Below are 14,010 nucleotides of genomic sequence, written 5' to 3'. Positions count from 1 at the left end.
TTTCCCGAGCAGACCCTACGAGCTGGCCGTCGCAGCGCTCCCCTTCTGGCTCCTCTAGAGGGAGGAAAGTTTGAACCCGGCAGGGAATCCCTGAGGCGCCCTTCACTCGTGGCTCCCAGGTGCCCAGAGCGCCGAGCCCCACTCCACTCACCATCGGTTCGCCCCGTGGCTGTGCAGCACCACCGAATAACCGAACAGGGTGTTGGGGGGGCCCTGGTAGACCAGCGCGCTCTCGGTGTCCACGTTGTAGGGGCGCCCGGTCGGGACGCCCAGGCACAGCAGCAGCAGCGGCAGCAACACCGCCTCCCGGACGGCGGCCCCTCGGGGACCCGGCCAGCACCTCGCTTCCCCAGCCATGCGCTCTCGGAGGGGAACATTCAACACCAAAAGGCCGCTGTCCCAAAGTTGCGCGGGATGAGACGGTCGGCCAAGGGGAAGAGCGCCCCAAGAGAAGTGCAGCGTGTCCGGCGCCGGCGGGCGGGAGGGAAGGAGGGAGGGAGGAAGGGAGGGACAGAGGAAGGGAGGGGAAGTCGGGCAGCCGCGGGCGGAGCAATCTGAGTTGATCTGGGATGCAGCACGCCCGCCGGGCCCCACGATCCGTTTCTGCAGCCGGGAGGTGCGGGCGCTCGCGCGGTCTCGGGGCGCCCGCGGCTGGGTGGGGTCCCGGGCGTGGTGCGGAGGAACAGGACCCTGCGCCGTCTCACCGCGCGCGTGGCTGTAGGGGGCGCTAGGGGACCTCCGCTGTGTCGGACGCGCGCCCGGGCCGGGGCCTCCAAGCCCGAGGAACCCGGGATGACTTCGGGCTCCCGGGCTTTGCAAGAGTGGAGCTGGAAGGGACACGGGACTTAGCCTTTTAACCTTAGTTAAGGCCTGCTTGCGGAGCGGCGTGGCCCCAACCTGCCCCGCGCGAGCACCGCTATGAGCATAGGGTCTCCGTGGCCTGCCCAGCGTGGCCCAAAAAAAGCCAGCCACAAACTCTGGCACCAGGACGGAGGCAGGGAACCGTCTGGATCCTTCGTGGATAGTTAAGGTCTGTCTCTGATTTGCAGGGGCGTTAGCAACCGCGAGAGAAATTAACAAGAGGGCCGCAACTAGAAACAAAAAGAACTCCCTGAAAGCTCCTGAGGCATATTTTGGTGACAAAGACGTTATGGCTATTCACTTCAGAACTCAGTGCCCTGCACCCTTCTATGCCCACTTCCTTCCTCCCCAAGCTTCCTCTAAAGTACCGGCTGCGTTCCTGAGGCAGACTAGTGGTGAGCTGGTCAGGGTGAATGGCACAAGGTTTATTTCGGCTGTTGGTGAGTCCAACAGGGAGGCTGGGTTAAGGAAGCAATGACTTGCCTCACTTTAACGGATATCTCCTTCTGGTTCTTGATGCTCCTACTTTCAGGTATCCATCACTGCCACCGGACACACCTGCCATCAGGGGTCTAGACCCACCCAGTATGAGGTGAAGAGACAGATACCATAAGAAGCCCCTGAAAATGCGCTGGAGACCCACAGCACTACATACCTGAAATGGGTGATGATTTTTATCCCAGTGCATTCCAGATGTGCCTTAAGTTTCCAGAGCAACCAGAAAGACGCCATAGATAGTTAAGCTGATATTTGCAGGAGATGCAGGTTCAGTTATTAATTATTGCTGTATGGATTTTAAAAAAGAAAGAAAAGAGGCTCATTAAAACCAAACAAATAGTACATCTTAAGTTGTAATGGCAGACACATAATTAAAATACTTGTTCATCTTTTCAGCATATTTATTGAGCAGTCACTATGCTAAGCCCACAGGATACCACCGTGAGCAAAGCAGGACAAGCCTTCAGGAAAATTTTTAGCCAAGTGGACGATAGACAAACTTTGCATGACTAGGAAAAGTTCTGAATGCCTTGGGAACACTTTAAACGATAGTTTAAGGACAGAGGAGTGAGTTAGGCTGAGCAGTTCGAGAGGAGGGAGGAGGGATGTGCCCAGAAGGCCAGATAAAGGAACATGGAGAGGACGCCTTGGCTGGATCATTTATCTGCCCACACACAGGTGAGTACTACAGGAAGCTGACTAGGGAAGCAGGAACACATCGTGAACATCCTAAGCCAGGTTAGGAATTTTTAACTCTGTGCTGGGGTGGATAGGAAGCTATTGAAGGATTTGTCTTGGGTTGCAGGTTTGCAACAAAAAGACCGAATACAGAAAAGCTAATTTGGGAGGCTCCTGCAATAGTGCATGTCAAGATGGCATTGCCCTAAACTAGGAAGGGGGATGGAGGAAAAAATAGATTCAAGAGATATCTGAGAGTTAGAACCCAATAGAACTTGGTGATAGTACTGTTAAATATGAATGTAAAGCTGAGAAGAAGTCAGAGTGTGTCCATTTGGGATCTGGGTATGTGGTGCTAATTCATAGAGAAAAAACACAGTGGGGGAATGAAGTTATGCATGTGTGTGTGCACAGGTGAACATGTATGACTGGCAGGTGTTGCTGAACTAAGTTTTAGACAGGTGGAGTTTGAGATGTTTGTGGAATGTTAGGATATTCTAGCCATATCCAATCCAATTATTTTTACTCTTTGGCCAACAGACAAAACAAGAGGAATAGTAACCCTCTCTCATTATTTGCAACAAAGTAAAAGGAAAAAAAAAAAAAGCTGTGTTAAATCTATTTTAAAAATGAAATGAAATGGCTTCCAGAAAAGTAGCTATGAGGCTCATGGTGAAGGGTCCCACTCTGTTTTTCCACTCAGGGTATATTTCTTTCTGGGTAGATCTATGTGCTGATTTCAACCCAGTCTACAACTAGCTCAGGTTGTCATCATTGAAATCAGTGGTTTGCAGCCACAACATTTTCAGTTGAGGCTTGAGAAGCAGATATATCAAAAGCATTCCTGGGGTGCCTGGGTGGCACAGTCGGTTAAGCGTCCGACTTCAGCCAGGTCACGATCTCGCGGTCCATGAGTTCGAGCCCCGCATCAGGCTCTGGGCTGATGGCTCGGAGCCTGGAGCCTGTTTCCGATTCTGTGTCTCCCTCTCTCTCTGCCCCTCCCCCGTTCATGCTCTGTCTCTCTCTGTCCCAAAAATAAATACAAAACGTTGAAAAAAAAAAAAAAAAAGCATTCCCACACCCTCCAGACTCCAACCACGCCTCTGACCTCAACACCTACCTCTTTCTTTCCCTCCTTTAACCAAACTCTTATGCAATGAAATCCACTCAACATAATTTTTTTCATCACATAATTAAGAAGAGTAGCAGTCAATAGGGCACTTAATAAGGCAAGAACTTATTTCTGTGATTATGGTTATAATTTCACCACTTTTGCAGAAAAACCGCCCATAACTACTTCACACCCTATGTTAGTTAGCCCTGAGTTTCCTTCCTCCAAGGCTTATAGAACAGTTCACTTTTTCTTAAGTCGGTAGAAATAAAGGGTGTTTGTTTCATATTGCTTTTCGAAAGCCTGAAGATACTGCTATGTCTCTAATCAATGCTTTTGGAGGCAAGTGTGAGAATCATGTGGGGGGAGGAGCACGGGTGGGGAGAAGAGGAGGACTTTTCAAAATGACTTATGCCTGCATTTCACCTTCAACTAAACTTAAAGGTGCACTCATTCAGTTAATATGTATCATTTGATCAATAGATTTCAAGTGCGCACTGTGTGCCAGGAGCCTCAGCAAGGACTCAAAAGTTGAAATAGCAGGTGATCTCTGTCCTTGGTAAGAAGTCCTCCCCAGTAGAGAGGACTCTAATAAAGGCTCACCAGCTTCTCAGAATAAACATTCCTCTTTCTTCAAAACCTCTCTTCTTGGAATACTACCTTTTTGAGATTTTTTTCCCCTTTTCTATCCAGCCACTATGAGTGTCCTTTGCTGGCTCTTTTCTCTACACCACACGTGTTGTAAAGCCCCGGGGCTCCATTCTTAGCCCTCTTTCCTTCTCTTTCTCCTCTTTAGGAAATCTAACCCATTTCCTGCGTCTTTCAGCACCAGCTACGTAATATTATTAAATACCACCATGAATCCCCAATTCATGTCTCCACGTTTCTCTTGAGAGCTCCAGGTTCATAGGTTTTATGAACATACGTTTAGTGCCTCTCTACTTGGATGTCCAGCGGCCATTGTGAACATAACATATCTAACACTGAGTTCCGTTCCTCATTCAAGACTAAACTTTTCCTCCAGCCAGTGTCTTCCTTTCAAACAAATAGCACTCCATCTGCCCACTTGTTCAGACCAGAAGTTTGGCAAATAATCCTTGATTTCTTCTTCTCTCTATTCCCCACATCTACTCCATCAACCGTCACTCCATCAATCGTCAACCTTCAGAATGTATCTCAAGTTCATCCGTTTATTGTCTGCTGCCCTGCTGGTATCCTCTTCCAAGTGCAGAGACCTCATCTGGGCTTCTCACCTGGTTTCCCTACTCATCCCTCCCCACACTATCAATTTTCAACAAAGAAGCTAAAGTGAACTTTTCAATTCTATCAAATCATGCATGCTACTCCCTAGCTTAAGTCCTTTAAATAATTTCCCACTGCTCTTCCAGTACAGACTCCACGGGGCTGACACGGACCCTAGGACTTTGCAAAATTGCCATTGGCCACTTGCCCCAGGTCACTTTCTTTAGCCACACGGGCCTTTGTTAATTTCCTAAATGCATCACAGTGTTTTCACCCGAGGGGCTTTTGTTCATATTGCTCCCTCTGCCGGGACACACAACCTCTGACTTTTCACACGATTCTTTTTTGTCTTCAGTCTCAACCTAAAGGTCTCCTCACGGAGGATTTCCTTGCCTATCCATTTAACATAGGCCACCACATCGTTCTTTCACAGACAATGTTCTCTATTCTCTTCAGAGCTCTTTAACTCATAATCGTACACGTATTTACTTCATTTTGTCTTTCCTGCTAGAATATGAGCAGAGAACACTTGTGTTGTGTTGTTGCAGTTGTTCACCACTAAATCTCCAGCACCTGACATTCTGGCTGGCACAGAGCAGGTGCTCCATAGTAGTTTTTGAATGGCCCTGGCATGATTTGGACTTTTTACATTATTAATGCCATAAGCAGAGAGAAACCTGGATGTTTATGAGCTTATTGTCATGCATTATTACACGCAAAGCAATGTATGAAGTCTCTTGGCAGATGCAAAGACATATAAAGATAGGTCTTGCTCTCAAGCAGCTTGTAAATTTCAAGGAGACAGATGACATGCCTCACAGAACCAGACAATACAGTCAAATATGAATGTCATATACACTGGGGAGAAGGGACAGTTGGTTGCTAACAAATGGTGTAGGCCTAAAGGGCAGTCTCAAGACCCAGATTTAGGTAAGTATAGGGCAGGGAAAATGAAAGAATTGGCATGATACATTGGGTAAAAACTTGACATGAATTGCCAAGTACAGGTAATATAAAGAGAAATAAGGTAGCAGGGGCATTTTTAGGGCAGGTGACCGAAACAATGGTGATACTGAAAATAACAATGGAAAAAGCAACAGAGGAAAGAGTGGGAATGGAGAGAAAAGAGGGAATGTGTTTGGATAATGCTGGGTGAGTTTTAGAGATGAGCCTGAGAAGGTGGAATAATTATAGATATGTCTAGCAAGTGTTATTTTTTTCTTTTTTCTTTTTCTTTTTTTTTTTAATTTTTTAATATTTCTTTATTTTTGAGACAGGGAGAGAGACAGCGTGAGTGGGGGAGGGGCAGAGAGAAGGAGATACAGAATCTGAAGCAGGCTCCAGGCTCTGAGCTGTCAGCACAGAGCCAGACACGTGACTCGAACTCATGAACCGTGAGATCATGACCTGAGCTAAAGTTGGATACTTAACCAACTGAGCCCCCCAGGTGCCCCATACTTTTTCTTTTTAAAAAAAAAATTTTTAAGTTTATTTATTTTGAGAGAGACAGAGACAGCAAGTGGGGGAGGAGCAGAGAGACAGAGGGAGAGAGAGGGAATTCCAAGCAGGCTCCAAGCTGCCAATGCAGAGCCCGATGTGGGGCTGGAACTCAGGAAACGATGAGATGACGTGAGCCAAAGCCAAGAGTCAGATACTTAGCCAACTGAGCCACCCAGGTGCCCCAGTTTTATTTTTTCTTTACTTTTCAAAATAATTGAAGTAGGGGAACCTGGGTGGCTCAGTTGGTTAAGTGTCTGACTCTTGATTTTGGCTCAGGTCATGATCCCAGGCTCTGCACTTAAAATGGAGCCTGCTTAAGATTCTGTCTCTCCCTCTCTCTGCCCCTCCCCCACTCATGCCCGTGCGCGCGCGCGCTCTCTCTCTCTCTCAAAAAAAATAAATAAAAAATTAAAATTACTGAAGTATGCAATATGTAAAACATTTAGTGATGCATAAAGAAAATGTTTACAATCTCTCCCTGCTTCCTTTTAATCCACCCTTCTGAGGCACCTCCTTCCCTTCCTTCAATAACTTGACTGCACTCAAGTGCTTGTCCCAAGGTCTGCTCTTGGGGCATTCAAACTAAGACAATACAAGGGCTTCTTTGTTGTTTTGTCTTTACAGTAATAAAGTTCTCAACAACAAACAGGAAGCTCCAATTCTTTTATCCTGAAAGGTACTATTAGATCAGATTTCCTGATTCTTGAATGTGAATATCAATGGCACGGTTGCTTTTAAAGAAACATGAACCAATGCATCTTCTCAGTCATAAGGGTTGAGAAACCTGCTGTGAAACTGTGTGGAAAACACCCTAGAATTTCTCACTGGGAAAATGAGTCTGTAGCATTTATCCCAGGACTCATGCTCTACTGGTGAAAGTTTGACCTCCCCATACCTACAGATTGCACCTGTTTGCAGGCAAGCACACTCCCAGGTGCTGGAGAAGTCCTCAGGCAGAGAGGAGAGACACGGGCTCCCTGGGAAGCTGCCAGTGGGCTGAAACTGTCTACCCAGCAGGAGGGGAGCTCAGGTAACCCCAGGTACTGGTCATTGAAGGTGTCTGTTACAACTGCCAATCGAAACTTTGGATGGTTTACTAGTGTTGCTCAAACCTGGTTTTTTATCCCTCAAGTTTTCTCTGGTTGGTTGGGGAAAATGAGTAAAGCACTTAATACAGTGCTTAGCACATAATGAATACAGAATAAATAACAGCACTTACTCTTTCATCCTTCTTTTCTTATCATCATCATCATCATTAGTGATATAATTTATGTAGAAATAAAGTACCTATAGAAAGAAACAATGTATGGAAATCTGAGCTCAGGGCTACTGACTCATGTGAAAGCTTGTCTATGTTAATAAGAGGCATTTTCTGTCTGTAATTGCTTATATTTATTTACTCACTCAACAAACGCTTAATGAACACTTATTATGCATGGTTGAGACACACTGTGCATAACATGGTATAAAAATTTGGGATCCTTGTCCTTTTTTACATGTGCATTCCAAAAGGCAATAGGCAATAAATGATAATAAATATTTCCTCTTTTTAGTTTTGTGACTTTTCAACACATTGACATACATACGTAGATGACATTTTTTCTACAGCATAACTATGAATAAATACATCATTGCCCTGCTCAGGAACTCCTAATCGTTCCTTCCCCAACTCAACCCAATTAAATTAGAATTTCTTACCTGGGGTTTAATACTGTCCATGCCTGGCTTCAAACTAACTTCCTTTTTACCTACCCCAAACATAGCCTATTTCTCCTTCCTTCTGGAAATGTTCCCTTTAGTTTGGGAAATCAACAGATGAAGAAATAACTACTTAAAGCAGTAGGTACCAAATGCCATACAAAATAGTATTTATAATGGAGAGGTTCAACTGACAGAGGGACTTCTTCTGGCTGGGGTGTTTGGGGCAATTTTTCTGGAGTAGAAGGGCAATTTTGTGAAATTTTCTTTTTACAGTCTTTTCAAAACTCCTGAAACTACTGATACTTTATAACTTCTTAAACCAAGTCTATTTCATGCTTCAGTTCAGAAAAAGAAACAATTGCTCCTGTTGTTACAGCATATAGAGGACCTGGTATAAAACCATTTTCCCCTCAGAGCACATAGTTATTATGTGACAACATTTTATCTCATAAGTAATCTGACCTGGAAGATTGGATTTGTGCACTGGAATGATTTAACAACTGGTCCACGCAGGGATCTCAGAGGTTCACATGACACACAGATAGTTCACAATCTCTTCTATTATCAGAGGGTAGAGTCATTGTAAAAGTGCTACACAACATGTCTTGTCTGAAACCTCTCATACGAAGACCTCATCGGGAAAAACAGTGTTCCTCGGCATTCTGGAAAGGGAAATGGTGAATAAGCAGTGTAAAATTGGTTAATTGTGGGTGAAGTTATATCACACAACAACCATTTATGTACCTCTGTTCCAATCACTTTGAAGACACGAAAGAAGTTAAAGATATGTTGTTATTCTTGAATTTCTGGCAACCTAATTAGACAACACACACTAACTTGAAACCAGAAAACAATTTCAAAGCAACAAACGAAATGCATTGTGAATATGGCACAAATTATATAATGTAATAGTGATGTATTCAAAGTAGCTAAATGTAACAAAAAAAACAAAGTAGCTAAATGTTTTGAAGGGGGACTAAAGGAAAAACAAATCTAGTTTAATCTTCCATTTATCTAACTTTCTTTCTTTTCTTCTTTTTAAACCAGACCACTTTTGGGTTGATGGGGGGTGGGAGGGAGGGGAGGGTGGGTGATGGGTATTGAGGAGGGCACCTTTTGGGATGAGCACTGGGTGTTGTATGGAAACCAATTTGACAATAAATTTCATATATTAAAAAAAAAAATAAACCAGACCACTTTGGGAGAACATAAAAGATTATGCTTTGTAGACTAAAGATAAGAGAACAGCAGAGACTAAAATATCATTGGTAAATGGGAGGAATGTAAATAGTAGAAAGGGGCTATACCACTTTGTAAGGATAAGAGTGAGAAATAAGAAAAATAATGTATCAAAGTTTCCTGAATTGTTTAAAATCATACAGAAACTTCAGAATTATTTCTGATTTGGATTAGCAAAGTGTAATGAATTATGCTATAGGAACTAATTTTAGCCCTATCTCATGTCTGTGTGTTGGAAAACCAGCAGACAGACTGGATGTTCTATTTTTGGTGCACACTGAAAATCAGCTTGGTTTATAACAGTTGCACAGTATATTGACCCAGTAAAGTAAATTTCCTTTGTTTAAAGAAACTAGAAAAACCATCTTGGTTTTAAAGCCACATGTTGTTCATAAGGAACTCATTAGATAGTGGGTACATGTGAAAAAGAATCCATTTCAGACCCATCTTTTTATTATTGTCCAAAGGACGGTAATACTAATTCAACATAATAATAATATAAACATTTTCTTTGCGGACTGTAGAGATATTTCTTACTATTTTCATGCTTCACATAGGAATAGGCAGGCTTGTTTTGTTTTATTTATTTTGAGAGAGAGAGAGAAAGCATGACTGGGAGAAGGGCAGAGAAAGAAAGGGAGAGAAAGAATCCCAAGCAGACTCCATGCTGACAGCATGGATGCTTAACTGCTAAGCCACCCAGGCACCCCAGAATAGACAGGCTTTTTTTTTTCTTTTTTGTTTTCTCTTCTTATTTAAAAAAAAAAAATGTTTATTCATTTATTTTGAGAGAGAGAGGGAGCGAGAATCCCAAGTAGGTTCCATGCTGTCAGTGCAGAGTCTAACACAGGGCTGGATCTCATTGACCATGAGATCATGACCTGAGCCGAAATCAAGAGTTGGACACTTAACAAGTGAGCCACCCAGGTGTCCTGGAAGGCTTTTTAAAAACTGGTTTGAGACCATGCAGTGATTTGGGAAACCCGAAGTCTAATAATGAAGTGGTCTTTATATTTTTTTATAGCTTCTTTGTTATTAAAATGAAAGGTTTCATTCAGATTGTCATTAGTGTTATTTCCGTTTCCAAAATGTTACTGTTTTTAGTTACCATACACAGCTGGAGAACTTTGTTCTTTCAGAACCTGCAACAGGAATCAGGAAATGACATAGACAGACAGGCAGGTGTAGGGTGTTCAATTCAGCTGATAACTATTGAAGAAGGTGAGATGATGCAAGCAAGAAGAAAAATATGAATATTGAATAAATGTCAACATTTATGTATCCACCTATCAAAATCTATAATTGGCTGGGTATCTATCAATCAATCATCTATCTATCTTTTGTTTATCATATGCTGGCTTAGTTAAATATGTGCAAAATAGAAATGTTTAACTTTTCTTTCCAGAGTTGGATAACACTCTTTTCTAACTGTGATACTATGATATAATAAGAAATATGTATTTTGCTCTTTTTTTAAACATTTTATTTATTTATTTATTTATTTATTTATTTATTTATTTATTTTTGTTTTGAGAGAGAGAACAAACGGGCAAGAGGGGAAGAGACAAAGGGAGAATCTTTTTTTTTTAAGTTTATTTATTTATTTATTTTGAGAGAGAAAGAGAGCGTGACTGGGGAGGGGCAGAGAGATGAAGAGAGAGAATCCCAAGCAGGTTCCACACTGTCAGCTCAGAGCCCATGTGGGGCTCAAATTCACAAAACATGAGATCATGACCTGAGCTGAAATCAAGTCATACGCTCAACTGACTGAGCTACCCAGGTGCCCTTATAGTTTGCTCTTTGTCCCTAGCTCCAAGCCAGGGCTCCTAAAATCTCATAATTTCATAAGTGATAAAGATGAAGGAACCATCTTGATTATAGTATTTGGGTTTTGTTTCCAGCTCCTTGAGTAGCTGTGTAAGGATGAAGTTGACTTTTAGAAAGCCTCTGAAAATGAGGGCTGGCTGCCAGATGAACCAACCATGTGACTTGAGGGTTGGAACTTTCAGCCCCATCCCCCCAACCTTCAAGAAGAGAGCAGGGAGGCTAGAAATCAGGTTCTAGCATTAAGGACTAATGATTTAATCAGCTGTGTCTATATGTTGAAACGTCATAAAAATTCTAAATGTTGGGGTGTGGAGAGCTTCTGGGTTGGTGAGCACTGAGGTGCTGGGAGGGTGGTGTGCTCAGAGAGGACACAGAAGCTCTGCATGTCCCCCTACCCCTGTACCTTGCCCTATGCATCTCTTACCTGAGTTGTATCCTTTATGATAAACCAGTAAAGATAGTGTTTCTCTGGGTTTTGTAAACCAAGCTAGCTAATCATTGAACCTAAGGACAGGGTCACAGGGAAGCCTGAGTTTTAACCAGACAGTCAGAAATAGGGGGGGCTCAGGCTTTTGACTGGCACCTTTTTTGTCGGATGGAGCCCTTAACCTGTAGGGTCTAAACTAACTCTGGGTGTCAGTGTCAAAATTTGAATTAAATCTTAGGATACCCTGATAGTGTCTGCAGAGAATTGGAGAATTACCTGGTATGGAAAACCCACACATTTGGTGTTAGAAGTGATTAATGTAGAGAAAAGAAATAGGTTTTTCCTTTACTAGTGTTTCACAATTGCCTTCCCCAAGACTCATTTCCCTTTATACTCTTCTAGATGTGGTCTTCTGATAAATGATCAAAAAAAAAATTGTACTTGTATGGATCTTTACAATTTACAAAGTACTTTTTCCAAGCTGCACTAAGGTAGCTGTGAAATAATTATCAGTGAAGCCTGAGATCCCAGGGGTATTATATAGGTGCAAAGGGAAACAATACAAAATGCATCATAGTAGCCAAAGCTACACTTTTAAATTAAAAAACATATGTATAGGGACATAATTTTCATCTCAGGCTTAATCTGGAAGTTACTCTTCTCATGAATAGATGAGCAACTAAGAGCAGCACTGTCAACTCAGAGACATCTAGACAGGTCACAAACACTTAGATCTCTGGGACACAGAGAACTGCAGAGACAGAATATTTCTGGAGCAGTGCAGACCAAATTAAAGACCATTTTGTAGTATAATTGGAGAACACTGTAACCTCTATTAATGGAGATCGAGGTTTGAGGAACTGTATGTAAAAAACTGAGAAGCCTCTATACTTAGGATTAACTGACCTAATAGAAGGAGGTGCCACCACAGGTCTTATTAATGTGATGCCATCACAAACTGGGGCATAGAGGTCAAGAATGGGTAGGAACCAGGTCAAGAGAATAGATAAGAGATAGCACTGACCCCATGCTAATAACCATTTTTGTTTGTGTTTTCCCCTCTAGCCACAACAAAGTAAAGATTACTACCAATGCTTCAGAGAGGAGAGATTGACATTTTAGTATCAGAAGTCTGCAACCTAGGGGTGCCTGGGTGGCTCAGTCAGTTGAGCATCCGACTTCGGCTCAGGTCATGATCTCGAGGTCTGTGAGTTCGAGCCCCTTGTGGAGCTCTGTGCTGACAAGGCTCAGAGCCTGGAGCCTGCTTCGGATTCTGTGTCTCCCCCTCTCTCTGCCCCTCCCCCACTCATGCTCTGTCTCTCTCTGTGAAAAATAAACATTAAAAAAAAAAAGAATTCTGCAACCTAGCTGATATTTTTTAAAGTTAATAGTATTATATATAGTTCACTTTCCTCTGTGAGTTTAGTTAATCCTAGTTGATCTTTTATTCTTAGTACAGAGTGCTGAGATACCAGTTTTGATAACATGTAGAAATCTGACCTAGAAGCATCTCAACTAAAAATTGCAGTCAATACTCTGCTACCAAGAATACTTAACCAGTTAAGCAGAAGGTGATGCTGTCTTACCAAGTCTTACTCTTGGTTCCTTAAGTAAACTCTCTATTATAGGTTTAATGTTCTACTTTATTGACCCTTAGACGAAAATATTGAGTGAGGGAGAATAATTTCTTTCATTTTAGAGATGAGGCAATGGCTTCCAAAGTGTTAACTGGCTGGCTCAAGGCCTGTGACTACATTCCTGACCCCCTCACATTCCCTTATAAGGACGCTAGATTGGCCTATCTAGAGGGACAGCCATCTGAGGGGGTTGCCAGGGTTCAGATCTCCGGGAACTGCATTAGGCAAAACCAGAAAGACCTTTCTCAAGTTTGAGTCAGAGAAACTAAGATTAATCCATTCAAATGAAGAATAGAAATGGCCGGGGAGGGAGGGGGGGGAGGCAAAACTAAGTTTCCAGAAACAGGTGGAAATGGCCAAAACAAGAGCAGGTCTGAATGTTCCTGGGTAATCACTGTAAACCGAGCTGAAGCATGTATGATTTTCTTGACTGGCTTTGATATCTTAAAGATATGGAGACTGGGGTGGGAGGGAGGGGAGGGTGGGTGATGGGCATCGAGAGGGCACCTGTTGGGATGAGCACTGGGTGTCATATGGAAACCAATTTGACAATAAATTTCATATTTAAAAAAAAGATATGGAGATTGCCCAGGGAGCGGGGCATATTACAGTGTCGTTACATGACTGAGATAAGATTCAAGGTCTGGTCCGCTATTCAAATTTACTTTTTTATTTTATTTTATTATTTATTTATTTATTTATTTATTTATTTATTTATTTATTTTACTATTTATTTCCAATACACTTGAAGGCTTATGCTATATATAGAGGAAAGAAGCTCAGTATCTAAAGAAATCTTGCCATTACAGGTTGACAGTACTTGTTTAGTTCTAAGCTTAGTTGGATTCAGATTTATATTTTTTCCTTATAAATTAAGGAAGCCTTGGGAGTTCAAACTCTTCACCACTCTATCAAGGTAGTTTTGAGAAGCCACTCCACCTAGCCTCGTGCCTTGCCTGTGCATAAGAGGGAAGTACTGGAAATAAGCCTGAAGGAATGAAATTACACAGAATGGCTTTCTAGATCCATGTAAGTCCAATTTAATAATGAGACTTTTTATTAAAAATAATTCCTGGATCACCCGACCGACTTATATTCAAGAATAAAAATAGGGGCACCTGGGTGGCTCAGTTGGTTAAGCATCTCTTTTTTTTTTTTAATGTTTATTTATTTTAGAGAGAGACAGTGTGTGAACATGTGTGCGTTGGTGGGGGAGGGGCAGAGAGAGAGGGAGAGAAGGAATCCCAAGGAGGCTCCATGATCATTAGGAAGCCCAACGCAGGGCTTGA

At 42.5% G+C, this 14,010-nt stretch overlaps 2 protein-coding genes across 2 annotated transcripts in view; both read right to left on the bottom strand.

The window, feature by feature from the left end:
* ITGA4 (integrin subunit alpha 4) overlaps positions 1–615 on the bottom strand; it is a 92,898-nt gene extending 92,283 nt beyond the window's left edge. The window contains exon 1 of the mRNA XM_025933182.2: positions 152–615. Within this exon, the coding sequence (XP_025788967.1) occupies positions 152–357 (206 nt within the window). The 5' untranslated portion in view covers positions 358–615. The remainder of the gene's footprint in view (positions 1–151) is intronic.
* LOC147578572 (uncharacterized) overlaps positions 378–14,010 on the bottom strand; it is a 348,192-nt gene continuing 334,559 nt past the window's right edge. The window contains exons 4-5 of the mRNA XM_086719081.1: positions 1,517–1,645; positions 378–827 (exon numbers count right to left, since the gene is read on the bottom strand). Coding sequence (XP_086575207.1) covers positions 378–827; positions 1,517–1,549 — 483 coding nt within the window. The 5' untranslated portion in view covers positions 1,550–1,645. The remainder of the gene's footprint in view (positions 828–1,516; positions 1,646–14,010) is intronic.

This window comes from Puma concolor, chromosome C1 (assembly GCF_028749965.1).
Source record: "Puma concolor isolate L17-30 chromosome C1, mPumCon1.1.hap2, whole genome shotgun sequence".
NCBI classification, from domain to species: Eukaryota; Metazoa; Chordata; class Mammalia; order Carnivora; family Felidae; genus Puma; species Puma concolor.
This window is presented reverse-complemented; position numbering and strand designations above follow the sequence as displayed.